The sequence below is a fragment of the Protomyctophum parallelum genome (genome assembly GCF_964188405.1).
Source record: "Protomyctophum parallelum genome assembly, chromosome: 17".
Classification (NCBI taxonomy): Eukaryota; Metazoa; Chordata; class Actinopteri; order Myctophiformes; family Myctophidae; genus Protomyctophum; species Protomyctophum parallelum.
In genome coordinates, this window is record NC_139719.1 from 22,846,634 (window position 1) to 22,870,164 (window position 23,531).

The 23,531-nt window shown below is 40.8% G+C and overlaps 2 protein-coding genes across 3 annotated transcripts; one reads left to right on the forward strand and one right to left on the reverse strand.

Moving 5' to 3' along the window:
• Window positions 1–454: 454 nt before the first annotated feature.
• On the forward strand, window positions 455–13,084 carry LOC310875056 (LIM and SH3 domain protein 1-like). Its single transcript, XM_083788097.1, has 7 exons — window positions 455–605; window positions 1,584–1,678; window positions 4,943–5,027; window positions 8,031–8,138; window positions 10,634–10,703; window positions 11,028–11,119; window positions 12,446–13,084. The coding sequence occupies exons 1-7, from the start codon at window positions 537–539 to the stop codon at window positions 12,617–12,619; spliced, it is 693 nt and encodes a 230-aa protein (XP_083644223.1). The 5' UTR covers window positions 455–536; the 3' UTR covers window positions 12,620–13,084.
• A 732-nt stretch (window positions 13,085–13,816) lies between these two features.
• On the reverse strand, window positions 13,817–23,520 carry LOC310874238 (kelch domain-containing protein 1-like). Of its 2 annotated transcripts, none has more exons than XM_083786963.1 (14): window positions 23,386–23,520; window positions 22,533–22,603; window positions 22,181–22,298; window positions 20,431–20,543; window positions 19,830–19,920; window positions 19,175–19,273; window positions 18,499–18,573; window positions 18,292–18,350; window positions 18,026–18,138; window positions 17,877–17,949; window positions 17,046–17,130; window positions 16,099–16,178; window positions 14,190–14,949; window positions 13,817–14,069 (listed from the first exon to the last, which is right to left on the reverse strand). In XM_083786963.1, the coding sequence occupies exons 1-13, from the start codon at window positions 23,488–23,490 to the stop codon at window positions 14,814–14,816; spliced, it is 1,218 nt and encodes a 405-aa protein (XP_083643089.1). In that variant the 5' UTR covers window positions 23,491–23,520; the 3' UTR covers window positions 13,817–14,069; window positions 14,190–14,813. The 2 variants fall into 2 exon arrangements, with proteins under 2 accessions (XP_083643089.1, XP_083643088.1); XM_083786962.1 differs by having other exon boundaries at window positions 17,877–17,961.
• Window positions 23,521–23,531: the final 11 nt, after the last annotated feature.

The following is a 23,531-nucleotide window of genomic DNA, read 5'->3' on the forward strand; positions in this document are numbered from 1 at the left end:
GATTAAAACAAGACCAATGTCTCCACATGTTTACCGTGACTAGTTCTAGTAGGGTTACTAGGGTAGCTGACTGTCAGTGTTTAGAAGAACATTTGATTTGCTCTACTGTAGTGTCTGCTAGACTGCTACTCCTTATAAGGAGCCCCCAAGAGCCGTCTTGCCTCTGTTGCGTTACATCGGCATGTGTGACGAGTGACGACGAATTCCTTTAACTCCAAAGGTTCGAGGACCGTGGACGAATGTAATTTCCCCTTAAAACACGTGTCTAGAAAGAAAAATTAGTAGCCTACCAAATGTTTTTGGGCGACCAGCCATTTAACTTTTTCGTTGTACAACACTAAAATATAATATGAAGACCTCAGGCGTCACATTATTCGATAGGTCACCCTTTGCTGGTTAACATCATGGTCGGTAGAAGAAGTTCAGTGACTCCTCCTCTACTCTGTCTCTTGTTGAGGTGAGGATAAGGTCGGTGGACTAGGCTAGTACATCTTTATTCTCATTATAGCGCGTTTCGGTGAAGAAATCCAATCACCATGAATCCCCCCTGTGGAAGATGCAAGAAAGCAGTTTATCCCACAGAAAAAATTAATTGCCTGGACAAGGTAAGGGATGGTCTTTAATTTAAATGTTACTAAAAACTGTACGATTTTCAGTGCGTTTTCGTTAATTTCTAATATTAATTATAATCTTACAATTTATGGTTATTTATTTAGAGAGACTGATGGTATAGGCCTACAATTATGCAATTATTAAAAAGTAATTAAGTATGTAGGCCTAAGTAAAAGTAAGTAAAACAACATTCCATGTGACATTTTTTTAGTCAAAGTCTCATTCTCTATGGCAGTGGTTCCCAAACTTCTTTCAAGTCAAAGAACCCCCAAATTGACACTAATTAATTAGCCCGCAGACCCCCATTTGAAAAGACATGTCAGAGACCCCCATTTAGAGATTTTTACGGCTCTATAGCAGTAATTCTCAACCTGTTTAATTTCAAGGACCCCCAGTTTGACATGCATATTAGTCTATGGACCCCCATTTGTACACTCTCAGAATTACAGACGCATAAGGGTCCAGGGTCCATTTGGTTCCAAACTATCATTTAGCTAGGGACCCCTGGAACTCCCTCAAGGACCCCTGGGGGTCCCCAGACCCCAGTCTGGGAACCACTGCTATGGCACACATCTCACTGACAGACTTATCAACATCAATGCTGCCCTGCAAGCATCAGTGTTCCAGTTGTATTTCCCATGCCAACCTCAAAGCCCATCCAGTGAGGCTGACAGGCAACAGCTGTGCTCTCATGTTCAATGAAAACGGCATTTTCCCATGCTGTTATTTCAAATTATATTTAAATAGCCATTTTAGCCTAGCTGTTCCAAATAGAGACATACTGTATGAGGCAGCCCTGCAGGGTCTTTTCCATGGATGTGGGCGAGTAATATTTACTGTGTCTTAAAAACTTACCATCACTGGAGACTAGAATGTTGTTCATGCCAATAGGTATTTCTTATATTGATCATCAATATTCCACTGTGAAATGTCTCTCATATATTCTCTGTCAATGTCTTGTCTTTTCCTAGTATTGGCACAAGAGCTGTTTCAGCTGTGAAGTGTGCAAGATGGCCTTGAGCATGAACAACTACAAAGGTTTTGACAAGAAACCTTACTGCAGTATGTGAGTGTTTACACTACAATAAAAACAATGTACATTGTGAATCACTGTAGTTTGATAAAGAACCTCTTCTAGTAGGGGTAGAGTGCAAGTGCACCCCAATTATGTCGCTCAAGTTCACATAATGTCCAATTGAAGCAAATCAACAGAGATATTAGCTCAGAAATATCAGTTATTTGCGAAGTACCTATAAAACAGAGGGAAGATGATTCTCTTATAACGTCTGGTATCTGAACAAAAGCACCCATTTGCTTGGTGGTTTGTGCAGACAGAGATGGACAGCAAAGATGTGTGTAAATTTGTTGTAAATAAGGAAGTGTGAGCAGACAGACGTTCTAATTATATGACCTTCCCTCAATGTGATCTGCCATTGTATTTGTTGTGCCATCAGTTTATCGCTACCGTTTATATCACAAAGTCTCATATACTGAAATTAATTTCTGCAATCTATGGAACATCACACAAGCAAGAAATCAACAAATCAACAACAGAGATAGAAATGCCATTAAATGGGGGTCCGTAGACTAATGCATGTCAACCTGGGGGTCCTTGAAATTAAACGGGTTGAGAATCACTGCTCTTATGGAAGGTCACTAACATATCTTTTCAATTGGGGGTCCGTGGGCTAATTAGTGTCAATTTGGGGGTCCTTGACATGAAAAAGTTTGGGAACCACTGCCATAGGGCATAGGCACATTATGAGACAATGGGCCCGTGGGCACGGACGTGTTAAAATCCCTGGATGCGTAAAAGCCAACATCGCAATAATTCATCTTTACCTCAACAGGATTTACAGTGCACATACACACACTTGAAACCAACAGCATATTAACTATAAGGCATACAATCACATGTATCTCAAAAGGAGCGTCATAAATGTTAGTGTAATGTTTATCCCTCAACCAACCTTAAGGAACCCCACAAAAAAAACATCCTCCTTGACCACAAGAACATCACCAGATTCTGTCCTACCATGACCCCAATGGTAAATGTAAACATGCTAGAGTTTAGCAAGAACGATCATTTTCATCAGTACAGTAGTCCCTATGCAGAAACAGAAACATTTATACAACTGACAGTATACATATACAAATATAATTATACAAATCCACAAGTAGAAAGAAATAATGTATTGTGGGCCTAGTTATAGGCCTATGCAGATATGTCCCAAGTGGTAGCCATCCTAACATTTTACTCTTCAGTGAAAACATATTTTCACCAGATGTGGTGTTGTGCCTATATGGGTGTGATGGTTATGACGGGTGTAAACTTCATCTTCTCCTCCAGCATCAACTTCAAGTTTATTGTCGCACCAAGTTTTCCAGATGTAAAAGAGTAGGAGAAATTATTTTCTGTGCGCAAGCTCCAATGATTTGCAGGTACAAAATATACAGTAGTTATAAAAATAGAGAATGACACAAAGGAAAAAAGAAAGAAAGGAAAAATGAGGCAGTCTCTTGTGCAAGAGATCACTTAGCAGCAGATATCAAAATGTGAAGTGTATGGTGCCAGTGGAACAGCATTGGAGTGTATTCATTTCATAGTCATGTATACTAAGACAAATTAATAAATGGTGCCTGTGTGATTGTCTATGACTCACCAAGACTGTCACAGTGCTCATTGATTGACAAGTGGAAACCGTCTGGTCGTATAGGTATTGCTTGCCTAGCCTGTCTGACGACGACAACGGCATGGACAGATAGTGGCTGTGGTGGTGAGTGTCCTTGGGTGATCCTCTCAGTCTTGGCTGTGCACTGCTTCTCACATACGTCCTGTAGGGAGGGAAGCTCACTTCTGACAATGCACTCCGTGGCACTTTGCAGTCGAAGCCGGTGCAGCCAGTTCCTCTACCAGGGGGTGATGCATCTTGTCAGGATGCTCTTGATAGTGCTGTTGTAGAACGTCTGATGCTGTACACATGTGGCAGCGTTAACTGGCTGTTCCCCTCTCACCTCGCTTCAATATTAATGTTATTCACCGTCATTTAAGTGAATGTTAAAAACATATTAGAAATAGAGGAATGGAAGCGCTGCAGGAATCTGTTAGTGGCTCATAGATGGGTACTCTTTGGTGATACAGGTAAAACCATATAGACAAAAGGTATCCTTCCTCCAAGTTGTACTGCTTGTCAAAGTGTGAATTGCAGACTTGAAAAGAAAAGAATCCAAGGCACTCCGTCTTTGGTGAAAAATTAAATAGTTTATTTGATGATGAGCAAGGCAAATAAATAACAGGACCTACGCGTTTCGACCAAAAGGTCTTCGTCAGGGTCTATCTGCCAGCTTGGCTGATTAGTCACCCTTAAGTACAACCAGTTGGTGGGTGTGATCCAATCATGTCATTACATCGTTATTATTTCATTGGCATATAAATGATTTCATTTTAGTTACATTATTTCATTATTTCGTATATATATTTGTGTTTCTGCTTGCTTATGTTGCTGTCTAACTTTTGCTTAGCTGCTCCATTTAGTGTCTAGGACTGGCAGTGGTCCATTTTGCACGCTTGACAAGCTCGTGATTCATGACCTCACCTGTGGCCTGTCTCCAGTTCACAAACTTTAATAGTGCCCTCATTCGAACAGTTTAAATTTGTAATTTGTAGCCCACACTGGCCACACAAGCTTATTTTTAATGATAGACTTAAAAATGTTAGCTGTTAGGGTTGCTGCCAGCTTTAATTGTTGTGTTTGTGATTGATTGATTGAATAGTTTATTAGACAGAATTTATAAACAGCAACAGAGTACAGTCAAACACTCAAAAAGGCCCTATGCAATGATTGCAATCAATTCTCATGACATGAACAATAACAGCAAGATTCAATATCATCATAGTAAAAACAACAAAAAAGTCCATAACAACACAGTAAAAATCATTTCCTCTCCCTTGGGCATGCTGAAAGGTGGTTTTAAAAGATGCAAGTGATTTGCATTTTTTTAGGGAAGGGGTCAGGGCATTCCACGCTTGGGTGGCGGTGCTGTAGAAGGATAATTTACCCATATTTGTTTTGAAAATGGGTGGTACCAGATCGTTGTTCTCGCTCCCTCTAGTATTGTAGCTGTGGGTGTTGCTCACGTTTTTGAGGTAGTTAGTCAGGTATGCGAATACTACTGAGGGCATTGAGGGCAAGGTAGCTGTTATAATTTTGAAGGTCAAGCTCATTTTCATTTGTCTTCTAACCAAAGCTATGGTAATGTTTTATTTAATGAGTTTGGCGGGAAGGTGGAATACATTTAAAATTTCTCTTGTTTTTCTGGTTTCTTTCAGGCATTACCCCAAAATGTCCTTCACCATAGTGAACGAAACCCCAGAGAACCTACGACTTAAACAGCAGACCATGCTCAATAGCCAGGTTAGACACACACACACACACACACACACACACACACACACACACACACACACCTCTACTTTTTCTTCTCAGAAATCTCTGAGATTAATCTAGCAATTCTGTGAGTTTTTAATGTCAGAAATTTGCAAAATATTTCTCCGAAATCTCTGAGATTAATGTCAGAAAATTGCCCCCACCAGCGTTTTGTTTTCACAGAGATCGTAGTAATAAGCCTTCGTAGCTCTGCTCTAGGGTGGAATTAGGGTTAACCATTAATTGATGGTAGCCATCCTAACATCACATGGATGATTATAACAAGGTCCAATGCATCGATAGACATAGACAGACACAGCATTTTTAAACAGTAAAATAAATAGAATTACTTACTACCTTTAAAAGGTTTAGTTCCTTCCAGCACTTGGCTATGATCAGCTTCATTCTGTTCTGATCCATGGAGGACACCAGTCTATTCTTGACCAAGGCCAGCATTGAAAAAGAGTGTTCCCCACTTTCATTGGTTACCAGTAAGCCTGAGAGCAAAGTCAATATTTGAGAAAATAATCTGCTACTTTCTTAGAGTTGCAAAAGTGCCCGTGTGTGCTTTATCTCAGCCAAGAATTAATTCCTCAAATTGGTCTATCCCAAATCACTGTTTTTTTTTGTTTTTTAATGATTTGTCGAATTACCCTGGCAGCTTGGGGATTGTCTTGATCGTTTGCTAGTCACAGTGCTCCTTCAGCCTCTGCAGCCTTTAATTTATACATTTTTTAAGCTTTCTTTTTTTCTTCTTCTTATCTTTATTAAGATAGGATTTTGGATAGACAGGAAACTGAGGGCAGAGAGGAAGAGTTGCATGCAACACATTGGTCTGATACAGTATGTGCAGGGTTAGGACTGGACATACAGTAGCACAATTAGTGCCCTAAGATTACTCTGGTGATCAAGTAGTACAAATTTAACTGAGCAACTTTGACCAGGATAAGGATTATCTTTACTTTTACTCAATTACTGGGGTTGAGTATTTGGCTTGTATAAATCCTTGCCAATCAAGAGCCCTTGTGGCCTCTAGTCAGTGGAGGCCCCTATAGGCTTCAGACAATGCCGTAAAGTGGCCCTGCACACATCTGTTTAGCATTAGCATAAAGGTCAGTGAACCCAATGATGGTAATGTCACGGAGACCCTCAGCTCTCTCTTCCCCTTGTCCAACTTACACAAGGTGCCAAACTTACGATGCTGTTTCTACGCAATTCACCCTAAAAACTACATTAATCCAAAAGTAACAATGCTCAAACTACGGCAACTGAAAACATTTCAACATATTTGAATGACATTGCTGTAGTTTAAAATCCCCAGTTAAACACAAATCATTGAGGGAGAGTTATACCTTCAATGATTTTGTAACAGATTCAAATTAATGCAGTCCATGAAGCTTCAATATGTGAAGTTCAGATATATCAAGTTGCACTGTGTACTTCTTTGATGATGAGTGCTGATACAAGTAGGCTGTAAGACGTTTCTTTCTTTCTCCCTTCCCTTTCCCTTCATCCCTGCTAAACTGCGTTCATTGTTTATAACCATAAAAGTCAAGGCGAGCAAGCTCGCTCACTGAGACAGCATATTCCTCATAGCAAGTACATGACTCACCCCCGTGTGTGTGTGTGTGTGTGTGTGTGTGTGTGTGTGTGTGTGTGTGTGTGTGTGTGTGTGTGTGTGTGTGTGTGTGTGTGTGTGTGTGTGTGTGTGTGTGTGTGTGTGTGTGTGTGTGTGTGTGTGTGTGTGTGTGTGTGTGTGTGTGTGTGTGTGTGCGTGCGCGTGCGTGCGTGCGTGCCACAGGCGTCTGTTTTCTATGAAATAAACATTTTGGGTTATGTTTCTACAAACAACTGTGGGTTAAAAAGAAAAACATGTCTACTGTTGATGTATCATACAGGAGCCAACTTTTTAAACATGATGGGAGGTCATGTAGGATGTTTACCTACAGACTGCACCCTCAGAACATTATGCCTTTCACCTGAAAATGTCTGCCCATGTCATAATTTATAGACTATTAGTAAAAGATGAACTACTTGAAGCCCAGCACCCATATTGTAGGTCGAATACTAGCCAAAAAATATATTATCGACAAGTACATTGGGTGTATACGTAGGTACTGTAAAAAGGCAGTCCAAGTACAGTTGCACTTGCTACTCAGGTCTGTTTTACTAAGAATAGTGGTTAAATAAGGGTTTGGCACTGTCACTTGACAGAATGCAGACTCACAGACAGCTATATGCCTTGTGAGAAACCTTAAAGTGTGCTCCTTCCGATGCTGTGTCTTAACAAGGATCGAGACAAACTGTACATTTGGTTGGATGTTTGTTCCTTTTATTCCTGGCTGTGACCCATATACATACTTACAGTATATACAGTACTTCTATCTATTGGTCTCCACAGACGGATAGAAACTCGCTCGCTAAACAGTTATTGATGTACAATTTTCAGAGATGATGTACGATGAATGCGTAGGATGCCGTGCCAAGGTTTTGTACTATACTGTAATATACTGTCTGCAGTGCTAATCATTTCATCCATTGTCCACGCACAAGCGTATAGCCTATATAGGCCTACATGCGCACAGGGGATAATTATGGTATACCGTCTGAAAAAACCTGGACTACAGCACTGGACTGGAGGAACCGATTTACTCATTAACTGGCATATAATGTTCTCAGCAAATTTATTTTCAAGGTTGCCTGCTGTTACTCAGCTGCTACTTAGTTGCGTTGCGTGCTGGTGTCACGCAATGAAAATAGCCCATCTACTGTACAAGCTCACAGTGCCTTGCAAGTTGCGACGCAGACCATTATGAGCTTCTAGAGCTGCTATTTTGGGGCAGATCTACACGCAACCAAAAGTAGAAATCAAGCATTCATTCATCCGCTTGTCAGCATTCATGAGCTGCTCGAATACTAGTACATGCCTCTATTTTAGCTTATGGCTGTTTAGAATCTCAGTAGTAATGTATGTTTCTGTGTGTGCACCAGGCGCTGTACAAAGAGGATTTTGAGAAGAACAAGGGGAAAGCATTCCACTTTGTGGCCGACACTCCAGAGATGCAAAGAGTGAAGAAAACACAGGATCAGATAAGCAATGTGAGTGTGGGGCATGTCTAATACAGCCTTGTACAGTACCATGCACACTTTCAAATCCAGAATGTAGTAGGCCTACTAGTTGTACACTTCCTGAGAAAAGTATGCACAGTATATTCCACCAGAATGTAAAAGGCCCCATTGAAATCCATAGAACACCAATGTTCGTAGAACACAAGTGATGGCATACCATACCATGCAGTAGGCCTACATTTACCATTGCTGTAGGTGAAATTGACAGGAAAACATATGTGAAATGTTAAATGATAGTGAATTCAGAGAGAAAAAGGCTCTAGTTCCTCTCTCACAGAACAATGGAGAAAGAGATATATAGACGACCATGGCCAGGTCAACTCTTTTAGTACGTAAACAAACACAAACAAAGTTGATTCAGACAATATAGAAAGCATCACCAAAACTCATGCAGATTTTTCTTTTTAATAAAAATGTTAAATTCCTGTTGATTTTACTATTTGAAGATCTGGATCCTGATCCAGGGATCCAGTCAGGGGTTTCTTCCTAATAAAAATGGCAAAAGAAATGGCTAAAGAAATCAACAGGAAGTTAACAGTTTTATAAAATAAAAAAAACAGGATAAGTTTTGGTGATGCTCTATATTGTCTGAATCAACTTTGTGTTAGTTTACGTACTAAAAAAGTGACTTTGAGAGCTGTTTCAGCGTACAATGTAAGTCAATGAGGAGCATATTTTGAATTATCAATTTCTAATCACTGGAGCAATTTTTATTTATTTCTTTAAATTTAGAGCCACATCATGGCAAGGTAACTACACAACCCAAACCTCTACAAAAGTGGTCTTACCCTTTAAAGGGAAATATTAAAGCTGAAACCCCCTATATAACCATTGAGGCTTTTTTACCGTACGTCTGTACCTACCTAACTAATCAGAAATTATATATAGAGAAAAACAAACAAGAAAATGACAGCTGTTTGTCCCTTAAGGACATGCACAAATTACAAAAAACGCAGTCAACCGTTCTATCATCTTTATTTACACAAGTACAACCGAAGCCAGTCATTTCACTGCACAAACATGCAGCTACAAATTATTCTTCCCAAATTTTTCTGTCAGACATTTTTTTAGAGAGTTTTTGGAGTAATGCCGATCAGCACAAGAGGCTGGAAGTTTCTGTCAGGAGAAGGGGTCCCAGTTGCGGGGCTGTGGTGGTCTCTCTAGGCGGGAGCCAGCCATGGATGTCAGCATACAATCCTTCAGAGACACTCAGAGGCAACATTTCAGACATTTCTCCAAGTCCACCAAGCAGAGGCTGCCCTATATGGTCAAAGTCTCTCAGCTGTGGACTCAGAGGGAACGTCCGCTCTCGCACTTACGCACGCACACACACACACACGCACGCACGCACGCACGCACGCACACACACACACACACACACACACACACACACACACACTCTCTCTCTCTCTCTGTGGGAGCAGTAGCAGAAAGGAATGATGTGTGAAGTCGTCTCAAATGTTTCATTACTATGCTAGGCTAGTTTATTTTCTTTCATGTCAAATCATTCTTTCTTTCTATCTATCTTGCTTTATCTCTATCTTTGTGTTGGATTCTTTCTTTCTTATCTGCAGGATGCATCTTCTGCTTAAGTTATTTTCTTTCTGTTTCCTGTCTCCATCTGTCCAACTGGATGAGTGTTTTGCTTGTTTCTCCAGTGGTCCTGTGAGGACAGTAGGTCAGAAGAGGCCAGTGACCCCCATCTCTTCCTGGATGAAGGTCCAGTTTCTCCCCTATACGTCTCGTTTTAGGGTATATCTAGATTCATGACTCCATGTTAAGACTATTGTTCCAAAATGGTTTGTCCAGCATAAACTTGAATGTAGTTCAAAGCATGCATGGCATGTTTCTGAATGCAGAGTAGATCCTTTGCTATCCGATGACTCAATAGAGCGTCGCAGTCCCACCCCCTTTCAGAACGACGAGTGGCCCAGGAAATGAATCCCAATGCATTTTTCCCATAGGCTTTTCTTAAAGTATTTATTTAAAGACGGTTACGCCGCGGACAAAGCCAACTCGGATCGTGACAAATCATGACAATGAACACAATATTTTGGGCCGATCAAATCATTAGAAAGAAAGGCAGGAGACAACACATTTGTTTTGTTTTTCTTCTTATAAATTATTGGGATTCATTTCCTGGGCCACTCGTCGTTCTGAAAGGGGGAGGGACTGCGACACTCTATTGCAACCGGATGGCAAAGTTTACTCTAGAAAAAAAAAAAAAAAAAAAAGCTGAGCTGTCTCCTCATCATAACACCATAATCCAAAACACCTAAAATGGTAGGCTTCATCTCACAGCCTGTCCTGAGAGAGAGAGAGAGAGAGAGAGAGAGAGAGAGATAGTGTGTGTAGTAGGGTAGGGGTATCCATATCCATGTTGTCAAACTTGAGTTAGAGGGAATGGTGAGGATATGGTGACCCCTTGTGGTTCTGACAATTCATTTGTGTGTTTTTGTGATCAGATCAAGTACCACGAGGAATTCGAAAAGAGCAAGGTTCGCAGTGATGCTCCTCCCCCTGAAAACAGGAAAGGTACTGTATGATACATCCTATGATCCTCCTGTATATTGATATTCATTACTATATTTCGTATTTGATCAGAGGCGACCGTAAGGTTTTTCTGAGTGACCGTTTCAAGAGCTAACATTGGACCCCTGATTTTAGCCCCCCTATTTTCGGCTTCTGTATTAATTGATGCATTGATCACATGAATGTGTGTGTGACGTGTGTGTGTGTGTGTGTGTGTGTGTGTGTGTGTGTGTGTGTGTGTGTGTGTGTGTGTGTGTGTGTGTGTGTGTGTGTGTGTGTGTGTGTGTGTGTGTGTGTGTGTGTGTGTGTGTGTGTGTGCATGGGTAGATGATGAAGAGAAGCAGCAAGCCCAGCCTCAGGTGTACAATCAACAGCCAGGGCCAGTGCAACCTGCTGCCGTAGCACCACCCAGTGGTGGGGTAAGGAACACACATGGGGATGGCATGGTTGGCAACGTAGGTTTAGTGCTTCAACCACATAATCCTTGATCCTTGGTTAGATTCCCTCTGGAGACTGTTGTCTATTTTCTGCCCTCTCTGGCTAGTTTCTCTTTCCGTCTCTCTGCTCTAAATGAAAAAGCAAAATACTGCATAAAAGAATCCTCTTTAAATTATATGATGACCTTTCATTAATGAAGAAAGCTAAATAACTCATAATTGATGATTGGTTGAATAATCAATAAATGAATAGTGGCATCCAATCACCCCTTTATCAATATATTGCAAATTGGAGCCTTGGTATATGATGGTAGCAGAAACCCCAACATCCCCTGGAAACTTGGAATGGAAATGTGACTCTCCTATTTTTTTGTTTGTTTTGTAGAGTTGTCTACAAAATCAGACAGTGTGATCAGAAATACGTATACACTAAAGCTCTTTCAAAATAAGTAGTTACAGTAGCCACACTGAGTGCAGTAAAATAGGAATAGAATAATCAAGAGCTATGAATGTTTAAAATAGGTATTGATTACTAATCTATTATTTTAGTAAATTATATATAATCCTTTATAAACAATTACATTGATTAGTTAAATTAACTGTTGCAACCTTAAACTGTACTCAAAACTCATCTGTTTTATGTTTATATGCTGCTGTAAATGTAGTAATTGTGCTGTAGCTTTTGTCCAACTACCTCCTTACATGGTAAAATAAAATAAAACAAAACACAAACAAAAAAGCTACCCACAAGCTACTGGAAATGTAATTAAGCCAGTAGTTTATCCTTATACTAATGTATAACCAACTGCCCAACACTGCAATCAGGACCAGTGTTGTTTTCGTCGACTGATACTATGACGAAAAATGTTCGTCAACTACCTTTTTTCACTGATACTGACAATTTCGTCAACAAATAAAAACTAGATGTGTTAGGAAGGGACTAGTGGACGAGATATCCAGTATAAGTCATTTTACACTTGGTTGCATGCTGACAATAGCTGATCTACAAGCTCACAACTTGAGCTGTGAGCTTGTAGATCGGCTATTTTCAGCAAGTCATTAGTCATTACGATGGCATCAACGTCCACCAAAATACATTTTAGTCGATTTAGTAGATTTTAGATTTAGTCGACTTAAAGCTTATGATATTTAGTCGACTAAAACTAGACCACTAAAACATTCCAGGTGACTAAAATGTAACTGAAACTAAATGAAAACTATTGAAGAGACTATGACTAAAACGAAAATCAAAATTTGCTGCCAAAAACAACACAACACAACACAATCATGGAGCTCTGTCTCTTCCAGAAGCGCTACCAGGCCTTGTACAGCTACACGGCGGCAGATGCAGATGAGGTGTCCCTGCAGGAGGGGGACCTCATCTCAGACGTGGAGCCCATCGACGAGGGCTGGATATTCGGACGCAATCAGCGCACAGGCCAGCGTGGTATGCTGCCCGCCAACTACGTTCAGGCTGTCTGAAAGAACCAAGATGTCACCAAACCTCGAGAGAGACAGACAGAGATGTATCATCAAGGGATAACCCGGGGATTTTCACTCTCTAGCATACTGTATGCACACCCCGGTAGAAATTCAGGAGCAGTCAACCGTCAACGTCCAACATTAGTTGTCCTGGGGATCCACAGACACCACCGACATTCGGGAATCGTTTTTATTCGTTTTTGACATAGAATGAAGCCAGGTTACCTGTTCTTTTCTTATTTTTGTAACATATTCACCTATAATGATATGGCCAAAATAGGTGCACCATGGGTTAGAGTGGTTAAATGTCAGAAGTTAGATTTTTCAACCTGAAGAGGGTGGCACTAGTTTACAGGTCTCCAGAGGGGCCAGTATTTATGGAAGACTTTATGAATTCATAATTCATTCACAGTCAAATCCGTGGTGTTCATTTTAATCTGAAAGTGTACAAATGGAACCAAATGAAACCGTGTTTTTCGGAAACCGATGGAGAAACGCCGCTTAAAAATCTGAATTCGCGCTCGGTGTGTGGAGACCTTTAGTTACATTTGTAGACTCCCATTGTAGCACCCCCCCCCCCCCCCCCCCAAATAAAATATTATATTCTATCAATGTGTGGAGATTCTTTGTCTTAAATCTTGACAGAAATACTGATTGTTGAAATCCAAATGCATTGATGGATAAGTACCAGTTGGCAAGGGTATAGGTATTATGCATACTGACTGCGACAACCATGTCAAATAGATCTTTAGTGGTTCTAACTTGATTTTATACTGTTACCTGAATTTTCTATTTACAATTAAAATAGGACCCAACATATTAACTAACAACTTAAATTAGCACTGTTCTTTTACAACATCTCATAGCCTCCTTTTGGAACCATCCACTGGTTGATAAACGGCTAGAAATCCGTGGGCCATGAAATTCGCTTTTTCTCAAACACAGCTGGGTCGGAACCCACATGTGGGCCGTGGACACTTTTTATGGGTCTTATTTTTTGTGTTTCCTACATTTTGTATTTCCAAACATTTTCGAAAATCATTCTCCCCAAAAAGCAAAATCTTTCATGAATTAAAAACAAATTCAATGATTTTATTTCAGTAATTTCATGAAGAAATCAAAGAAATGCCATAAATTAGAAAACAAAGGTTTAAGAAGTAGTGAAAATAGCCGATCTACAAGCTCACAATACGACACGTTGTGAGCTTTCACTAGTTTGGGTCCTGGGGTGACAGATTGGGAACCACTGACATGGTCAAAATGACAGATATCGTACTTCAGCAGTAGAGGGCAGCAACTGCCTGTGTACCATTTACCTAGACTAGGTCTGTTCTCGGTTCCAACAGTGTGACATTCTACAGCAGTTACAATACAACCTGTGAGATTGTGGCTCCTATTACTACTAGTGATGATAGTAAGGTTTTAATATTTTCAATTCAACAGATTCAAACTTAGAATATTTCAGTGCTTGTGTGTCAAATTGTCCACAAGTTTATCCATTTCCCCTCAGTCTTGTCTTTTGTTAATTAGATATGATTCAATTGTTCATTTCCCCAGTTTTATACACAACTCATACAAAATCTGGGAACCCCTTTTGGGTTTGTTGTTGCCATGTACAGCATACTGTAGCAACATCCATCCAAGGCATTTTTAGAATCAGCCTCAGGTGTAGTAAATGGGTGTTGACCAGCTACTAATTTCTTTGTAGATGCTACTAGGAAATTAATGATGGATGCTAAAGAGATGCAAGGTGATTAGCGGATTACAGAAGTGGATGCTAGGTAATATAACTAGTATGTTGGAAAGGTGTTACTAGTTGGTTGATAGTTTGACACTACAGTAAATGTATAATGTAAGGTAGGTTGTTCTGCTTCAGAATTAATTCAAGATATAACGTAAAAACATTGAGGGCACATAGACCCTTATGGAACATTTATGTAAACACTTTATTAAACATATTTCTTTTAAAAACAAACAGCAAAAACAAAACAGTATTTACAATGAGGTATTTTCTTATGGCTAATTTGACAATTCAAACTGAAATACTAAATTCAAATTAAAGAGATATACAAAATAATGTTTTTCAGGCAAGTAAAACCACAATATAAACTCAAGTAATAAAAATTAAGATTATTCCACATGATCTGGCTCATTATCTAATATCTAGTCATCTAATTTGTAAAAGCAGGGCATCTCAAGTGATGAGCGTTGGCTCGCTGTTGGAGAAGAAAGTGATTCTCTTGTAAACTCTGTCCTGCAGCCTTGGAGGAAGCCACATCAGCTGTTCTCCAAGAAGTGTGGTACTTTTTGCTATGTTGTTCTCGCACAGTCTACAGACGACAGACAAGAATCATTCAAATTCAGGTAAGAGTATGTTAGTCTTTTTGATGAATTTTGCACATAATGGTGCAGAGTTAAACGGTGCAAAACACATTAGAAAAAAAACCTTTTATTGTGTTTTGCAACTCATTTAGCTCCATATGAAACTGTATTCATCCAAACTAAACTTGAATAAAGTTTGTATGGTGCATACTGTAGCATACAAGTGAGTTGCGAGCCTGAAAATATACAATTGCCCAACATAGTCACCTCTGTGTAGTTGCGCAACAGAATGGATCAACACAAGGCTACTCGACTGGTAGACACAAAGCATTGCAATGTATACAAACAGTGGCGTGGGGCTTTAAGCATTTCTGTATATGCCCATTTCACATACTGTACACACGTCAAATCCAAGGTATTGCGCATACAGTATAGGTTTAGACTGGTTACGTGGTAAAGCTCATTATGCTGTAATGTGCACTGGTCCAAGAAGGAACAGAGCAGAGGTATAAATAGCTCACAGCCTTGTTTGTGTGGAAACGGTGGATTTTGTTCGCCTAATCATCTCCCAGCAAGCACGGTCAGGACCTGGACGAATTAGTGACGTCTCTATTGGGGGTCAAACCAAGATCTGTCCCAGAATATCACCTGATTTCAACAAACATAAATTCTGCCCACCAAGACGGACATCCCTGGATGAATCAGAGAGAGTCCAATCAAGGCCAGATCAACTTAAGTCTTATCATAACTAGTCAGATCTGGCGCAGAATATGCTATATTATTTAAACTGGTGAAGACGTCCTGGAAATGATGTAAAGATCATGCCCATATGGGCTGTGATCTGGCCTAGTCCTGAAAGTCACCACAAATTAATGTCTAAAATGCCATAATAAATAACAGAGCTCTTCTGCAGTTCAGAGGCTGCACACTGCTGTGCCTACAACGTAATTTGACTCATGCTTAGTATGACTTGGATGTAGATAATGTCCACATTATAAGTAAGGTTTAATCACTTCATTGGCTTGAACGCAAGTGGTTACTTAGAACCCCCGATTGGGGGGTTTCATCGCTTAAATCGCAGCAAAACGCACAAAAGGAATTATCCAGCTACATCCGTGTGGGAGATAAGCAAAATGTTCCTGGCAGATGGTTCTTACCTGGAGAGGGAGTACGGCTGGGTCTGGAAGAAAAGCAGGTCCTTGCAGTGCTGCTGACATGGAGCCCTTAAAACAACCACCTGATAAGAAACGATTGATGGCATGGAGATTACGATTGAGACACAGCAGTGTCACCATCTCACATAAGCGTATACAGCTTTAAAAAAATAAACAGTCAAATCCACACTATAATAAACACAGACTAGCTTGATGTACAGGTCTGTGAGGCATCAGACAAAATACTGGTCAGCTAAAGTGAACAGTGTGTGTGTGTGTGTGTGTGTGTGTGTGCACACAAGAATATATACAATTTTAAGATATTCAGAAAGTATTAAGCAGGGTCAATTTGATAATTGAAACTGTCCCAGTTTTTCTTTTTGCCTATACATATGCACTGTTGTCTGACTACACAGACCGTCTTGGGTGGGAAATCCATGTATGAATCAATCAATTGAGCCACTTCACAAGCACAGAGACCTGTTTAGTTTATTAGGCCCCCATGAATAAAAAGGAAAACACTACAGTCTAGTGTTTTCCTGTTTATGTGAATGCCGAGTCCGATTCACACTGTTGGATCAGAAAAGCACTTAAAGCCCACTTACAGTAAACTTTTTATTTGTATTATCATGCAACAGTTGTACTTAATAATCAGAGTTTATATACAACTGATGTCAACAAAGGGGATTACATGGAAGGGGGTTTATTTCTTTGTTCGCCTATGTAATGCATTCGATATGGCATTTAGTAAAATCCCACATGCAAGAAGCTTGGTCGCTGTGTCACGTTCATCGTGACCATTCTGTGGAATTAAATCCAAACTTTCCAAGGCTGAATAGGACAGCTCTCGCGTCTGTCAAAGAACCACAGTGCTCACATCCAGCTTCTACAGAGTCAAGTGTCATGATCATCATGATGAAAGTAAATGGTGTCTTATTATATAGACCTACCGAATCCCCCATGACATCGAAGCTGTGGCTTCCTCCGAACACAACTACGTCGTCATCCTTGCCCTGATATGCTGTGTGCCACAGTCTGGGGAGGAGACAGGAGAGACAGAAAAGATACAGCGAGTGCATTTGAGGATGAGAGAGGTGTTGGAGTTAATAATCTTAAGAGACACCGTTTATGCAGACTATTCATGAGGAATAGTAGCCTCGAGGACCGCAGGCGTTTTGTTTTCAAAAGAAAAGAAAAAAGCCTTAGGAGTGGGAATGACCCTTGTATTTTGCATCGCTCTAAATTTTAGTGACGTCAGTGTTCTCTGCAGGGAGGGGAGGAAGGGGGGGGGCTTGGTGAACCAATACGATCCACCGGCTGTTTTCACAAGGCACAAGGCAATCCGCCCCTCTAGACCAGGGATCACACTGGCTGGGGCAGGCTAGAGGAATAGTAATGGTGACTCGAATTTAGATCGTCGTCACCTAAACACAAAACATTCTGATGGCCAAATGCTTGAATATGAAAACATTGACCAAAGTCTCATGGCTGTGATTTTTCGCTTACATCGTACTCATTGTACCTCCACCACCACATTGGGGAAGCAGGGGTGGGAAACTAAAGTATGTCTGTATGTGGCATTAAAGACAAGACAGGGTCCTGTCCAGTCAGTCTGGAATGTAGAGAGAGTGAGAGATATTTGGCCAATAACAGAACGCACAGATATTTAACAGTTCTCACATTTCAAGGAGTAATGTTCAGGTTAGAGCTGAGGTCAGGATAAGGTTAGGGTTCATGCCAAGCAGGCAAGTTGCTCCAAGGCTGGCTGGCGGACAGCTTACCTGGGCTTGTCCTTGTGTGGATGCTCCCTCTGTCGCCACTCTCCCTTCAGTGCATTAAACTCCCATGCATCACCTAGAACAGAAGCTTAACCCTGAGTATGGGGCATGCATGCATGCAGAAGACTTGTACTGACATATTTATGACTTACTCAGTGATGTTCCATCTATCGCCAGACCTCCAAACATGAAGAGGTTGTGGTCTGATGTAGGGGTGAGGGTGTGCATAGAACGCCCTATGGGTGCGCACGAGGAGGGGAACTCACTGGTATTGGAGATGAAGAAACAGCAGAATATAGCACATAAAGTCAATGAAAACATTGGGGAAAAACTAGACGTGAACCAAGTTATATACTTTGAACTACATAGGTGCTAAACAAATTATTTGTTTTTCGTTTTAGAGTCACAGCATTCTTACATTTGTGTCCAGGTCCAAGTGTTCAGATCCAAGCAGTACATGTCCAACTCTTTAGTTTCCTGGAAACAAAAAAAGACAGAAGTGATAGATAGATAGACTATAGCAGTCTATAGTCACTTACTGTGACTATAGACTGCTCCAGAATAGTATTTATTCACATGAGAGATGCAGTTAAATGACGCACTCGGCACTGATGAGTCCACTCACCAAGCCACCACAGACGTAGCCTTTACCACCCAGAATGGCACTGGCATGGCTGCCTCTAGGGGCTGGAGCCGGTCCCTGAGGATGACAGAAGTGAGAGGGGACATGCAGTCATTGACAGTAAAGTGACCATTTGAACCCTAGCCTAGGTTGACGTGATTAAACAGGAGTAGTAAATATAGACTAGCTTCTAGCTGCCTCACAGACCTGTACACCAAGTTAGTCTGTCTTTAGCAAAAGTCCCTACTTCATAACTCATAATTACACACAGCCTCCTCACAAACCAACCATTTAATGTTTAGGATTAGTTTCATTTCAATTTTATTGTAGAGGGCAGTGAAGAAGAATGACAGGATAGAGATTGAATCCAGGTATTGAACCAGTTATTGACTCTATGCTTTGGAGAAAACTAAAGATACAGCCACTTTCAGCACAATATACTTATTGCTCCAGCTTCATCATGCAACATTTAATCTGTGCTCTTTTCAATCGTTGTTTGGCATGCACTTTGTTGGTATTTGCCTGAGGCTGTACTCAATCTTAATGTACTATAAGTAGACAGCCAGGAATGCACCTCAACAACGTAGCCTATGTGTTGTCTACAGAGAAGAGACTCTGTCCTCTCACCGAGAATTTTTCAATATTACAGAACAGATGATCTCACACTCCCGTACTTTACCTGAGTCTCCGGTTGGGTCCATGTAGCCGTGCGAGTGTCAAATTCATGAACCTCGTTGTTCCATCCCCAGCATCTGTAGAATGTGGTTCCGATTGCTGCCTGCAGGGCAAAGATTATAACATTTTAATTTATGAGTCGTCATTTTGGGGGGTTGGGATCAGTTTTAGTGCCAAACTAAAGCCCTAACCACACCAAAGGGGCAAGGCGGTTTTAGCGTTGTCCCTGCGGTGTGATATGTCCTGTTGCACATTGACCCACGTTGACCCTAGTGATTCAACACATGGAATTCAATGGCCCAAACCACACCAAAGGGTCAAGGCGGTTTTAGCGTTAACTCCTTGCAACCGTTTTGACCCAAGGAGTTGCAAGGTGACCCTTTGGTGTGGTTAGGGCTTTAGGACAACGGAGTATCTAAATCAATTCGAAGTACTAAAATTCGGAAACCGAGTTGGTTCTGTACCGCTTTTTCCGCCAAGAAATAGCCAATCTACAAGCTACCCAGAATATGCATGCTGGAGTTCAAGTGGTTAATGAAAGATCATTGGTTGCGAGTTATTGGTAGTGTTACATGACAGTTCTAGAACAATATTAAGATTTGATGTTCATACAAATTGTATTCATCCATCTAAAGATGTGTAGTTCTGTGTTTTATTACCCAGGCAGTCTCCTCAACAACAAAGCTGGACGAGGAGGAGTTACGGATTTCCTGTAGGGTCTTGCATCCATACCCTCCAAAGTAGATTAGCCTACATCAGGAACAACAAAAAACGTGTCATTTGAAACATGATACTTTATCACAACAAAGCATCACAGAGTAAATAGAAATTAAAATAAACTATGAGAAATTAATATAACACGAAGTCCTCTAGGAAAGATTTTCTGAGTGGTGGCAAATTTAGACCCAACACCAATTTCTTCAGAGCTAAACATTAGGTAAATATTCAATTTCAAAACATCTCAGCTTTATCTAAATCTGTTACAGGTATACAGGTATGGGTGATTTATTACCAGTGGTTCTCAAACATGTTAAGGACCCCCGTTTGAACCCATAAGAGAACATAGAAGATCCATTTTCAAATGGAAAAGGAATGTGAAAAACCTGTGCCGGAAGGAACAATAATCTTCATCAGGTTGTTCAATGGATCAGCCAGGGCCCAGGGGTGATTGTCAGACGTCTTTATAGGTGTGCAAGTTTTGTATGACAGTGTCTTGAAAGACACTCAATGGTAATATGAGAAAAGTTATGACAGGCACACCTGTCTCCATGTATCCAGCAGCTGTGTCTGTTTCGTGGTGAGGGTGTCATTCCTCTGGTGTCTGTCACACTCTTCCATGTGTAGCACTCCTCTCTCAGGTCAACACTGTGGAACTAATACATATAGGAGCACAGGTTGACTCTACAGACATAAACAGGTCGGCAGGTAAGTTTGGCCTTGGGCCAATTCTTTTCTAGGCCATTAGATGGCAAGCCAGAACACAAAGGGCTAATGTTTAGAATTGCTATAAAAGTTAAATAAAGATCTGCGAGTCATTACTGCACACTGAAAAATATGTACAGTATGTGCCATCTATAATAAAATGTTACATCTGCCAATATCCTTCCCATCCTTGAATGTGGCACAGGATATTTAGTTAATCATAAAACTGTCAAACTCCGTTTCAAGGGATATTTCATTATCCAAAAGGCAAGACCGCACCAATGCAACTCCTTGAAACATGCAACTACAGTACTTGCAACCATTATCCCCAATGGCAGTTCCAAGGAGCCATGAAACTGTTCTGCTGCAAGGAGTTGGGAATAGTTGCATTGGGGTGGTCTGGCCTAAAAATACAGACAGAATTAAAATTTTCGACCACTGGTTTAAGGCATGTAAAACACTGTTTTGTTTTTAAACGTGAAATAAGTTTTCCCCATCTAAAAGTCTTGAGAGAGAAGTTGACAGTGAAAACAGAACATTCAAAAAGAGAATGGAAATGGAACTATCCGTTCATCCTGTTATCCAGTTTCATTAAAGAAGAGCCATTGTGTATTTCACTGTCCATATTATGTATTGATTGCACTATGATGGTTCAGCACCACTGTGCTGAACAAACATGATTTATGTGTCTGTCATTCACTCAGTGGCCTTGTGGTTAGAGTGTCCGCCCTGAGACTGGGAGGTCGGGGTTCAATCCCCAGCCGGGTCATACCAAAGACTGTAAAAATGGGACCCAGTGCCTCCCTGCTTGACACTCAGCAAAAAGGGTTGGATTGGGGGCAAGTCCCTGCGAAATACTAGCGTCATGTCCCTGTCACTGAAAGTGCATGAGTGTGCATGCGCCTCAGCTACTGGTCAAGGCCCACATCAAGTCACCTTTCGTCCAATGTGGCCTTCACGACAAAATAGGTTTGACACCCCTGTGGGACCGTTAGTTATAGCTTACTGTAAATTATTTACAAAATAATTGGCTGGGCCAAATATCAACGCTGGCGTACCACTTCTGGCCCACTTGCCTGTTGTCTACCACTGTAGCCTTCAATCTTAAACACTTGAATTCCCAATTAAAGTTTATCTTATCAGTAAATTGATAGAATGTGCTAGTAGCTATCCATGCGATAAAAACAAACCTTTTCCCTAAGTAAACGGTGATGTTCTAGATAATGTTTTAAAAGACAGATACAGTGGAGGGCTGCTTTCACTTCTCACATTAAGACAGAGGTTGTTGCTCATATTCCCTTCTACAATTAGACTCACTTTCCAAAACCCTGTCTGTCTGCCTGTCTGACTGCATGTTAATCAGCCTCGCCAAATAATCAGGCTGCGGCAAGTTCTGCATGTCACAGATAGTTTTCATATCAGAGTTACAGGGTCAGGCAAAAGAGAAAACAAAAAACAAGTCAGCCAACATCCTTCCCTGTGGCCTGTTGTTAGTGACGCATGAAGATGATAATTAGCATAACAGCTCTGTGGGGGGGTTATGGATCAAACCACAAGGCCCCCCGGGAAGGGCCCAGGGAAAACCTACCTGGTTGGTGTAACCAAGCGAGTCGCACCCGGCGAACATGTACAGTGTGCCGTTGAGATACGAGCTGCAGAAACCCGACAACTCTGGAGGGACCTCCCCCGTGATCCCCCTGAGCTCCCTGGTGGCACAAACACAGAAAAGAGGAAGGTAAATAACTGAGAATAACAGCTTGGGTGAACAAACACACATGCAAATATAGTCATAATGCGGTTGATGTTTTTAGGTCTCATAAGGTGACTGCAGTGCAAAGTAACACAACCAGTTAAATCCCCACCCCTAACCGATGTGATGTTGACATGACAGGGTGCCTATTTCACCCGATAGAATGGAATATTATGATATATTATCTTACCATGTTCCAGTGTCAAGATGGCAGAGCCACAGCTCACTGCACGGCACCAATACATCTTGTTTGTTACGTGCCTGTTGAGGAAACCAAGCATTAAGTCAAGATGAACTATTGTTCTTAATCTTTACTGTCCTGTATATTCTTGTACAAGGACATACTGGCACACAGGTTTATCCACTTAAGCCATCATTTATACTTATAGTATACATTATATCATCATTTATCATGTATACTATTCGAAAATAGCCCATTTTTAGATCTGCCATTTTCAAACAATTCAGATTAAAATTTTTATCTTTTAAAGAATTGTTATATTATTATCGTCCATAATAAGTAACATGCCCAAAATAGAAACACTATATTAATGTGTTGTGAGTTGTGACAACATTCTGTCTGTGCATAAAGCTTTGTGGTACAGTACAGCAATGAGTTATGGATATTTTTTCTGTCTATAGCCTATAGGTAATATTTATTGATCAACATTGTTGTAAGCTATTGGGTGAGGCAAAGGATATTGGCCAGCCATTACAAAAATAAAATAAATCTTGTCATGCATTGTTCAGTTGTTCTACAAAGACTAGCACTCAATGCAGCTCTGCTTCTGCATGCCTCAGTGAAGGTTCCAGATTGACAAAAAAGTGCTATTTTGGCAACAAGGTGTTCCTTTGCGATTAAATTCAACAATGGGCAATTCTTAGAACGTATATCAATGTTTATAAAAAGGTAACTTAATTTGTGATTTTCATTTGGACGGTGTCTGTCTGTAGGCTGTCTGACGGATACGCAGATGATAATTTAAGTGACATGTATTATTCATCTAACACCACAGAGATAATATTAATGGAACGTCTCTTACGCGATAACCTCCCAAAACGTAAAGTATGTTGTCCTCAATAAAGGCTGTGTGACTGCTTCTCTCCAGCTGGTCCTGCGCGTCGCCACAGCTCCTCATCGCATCCATCCTCCCCTGGCTGGCTGGCTGGACTCAAGCAGACTTCGCTC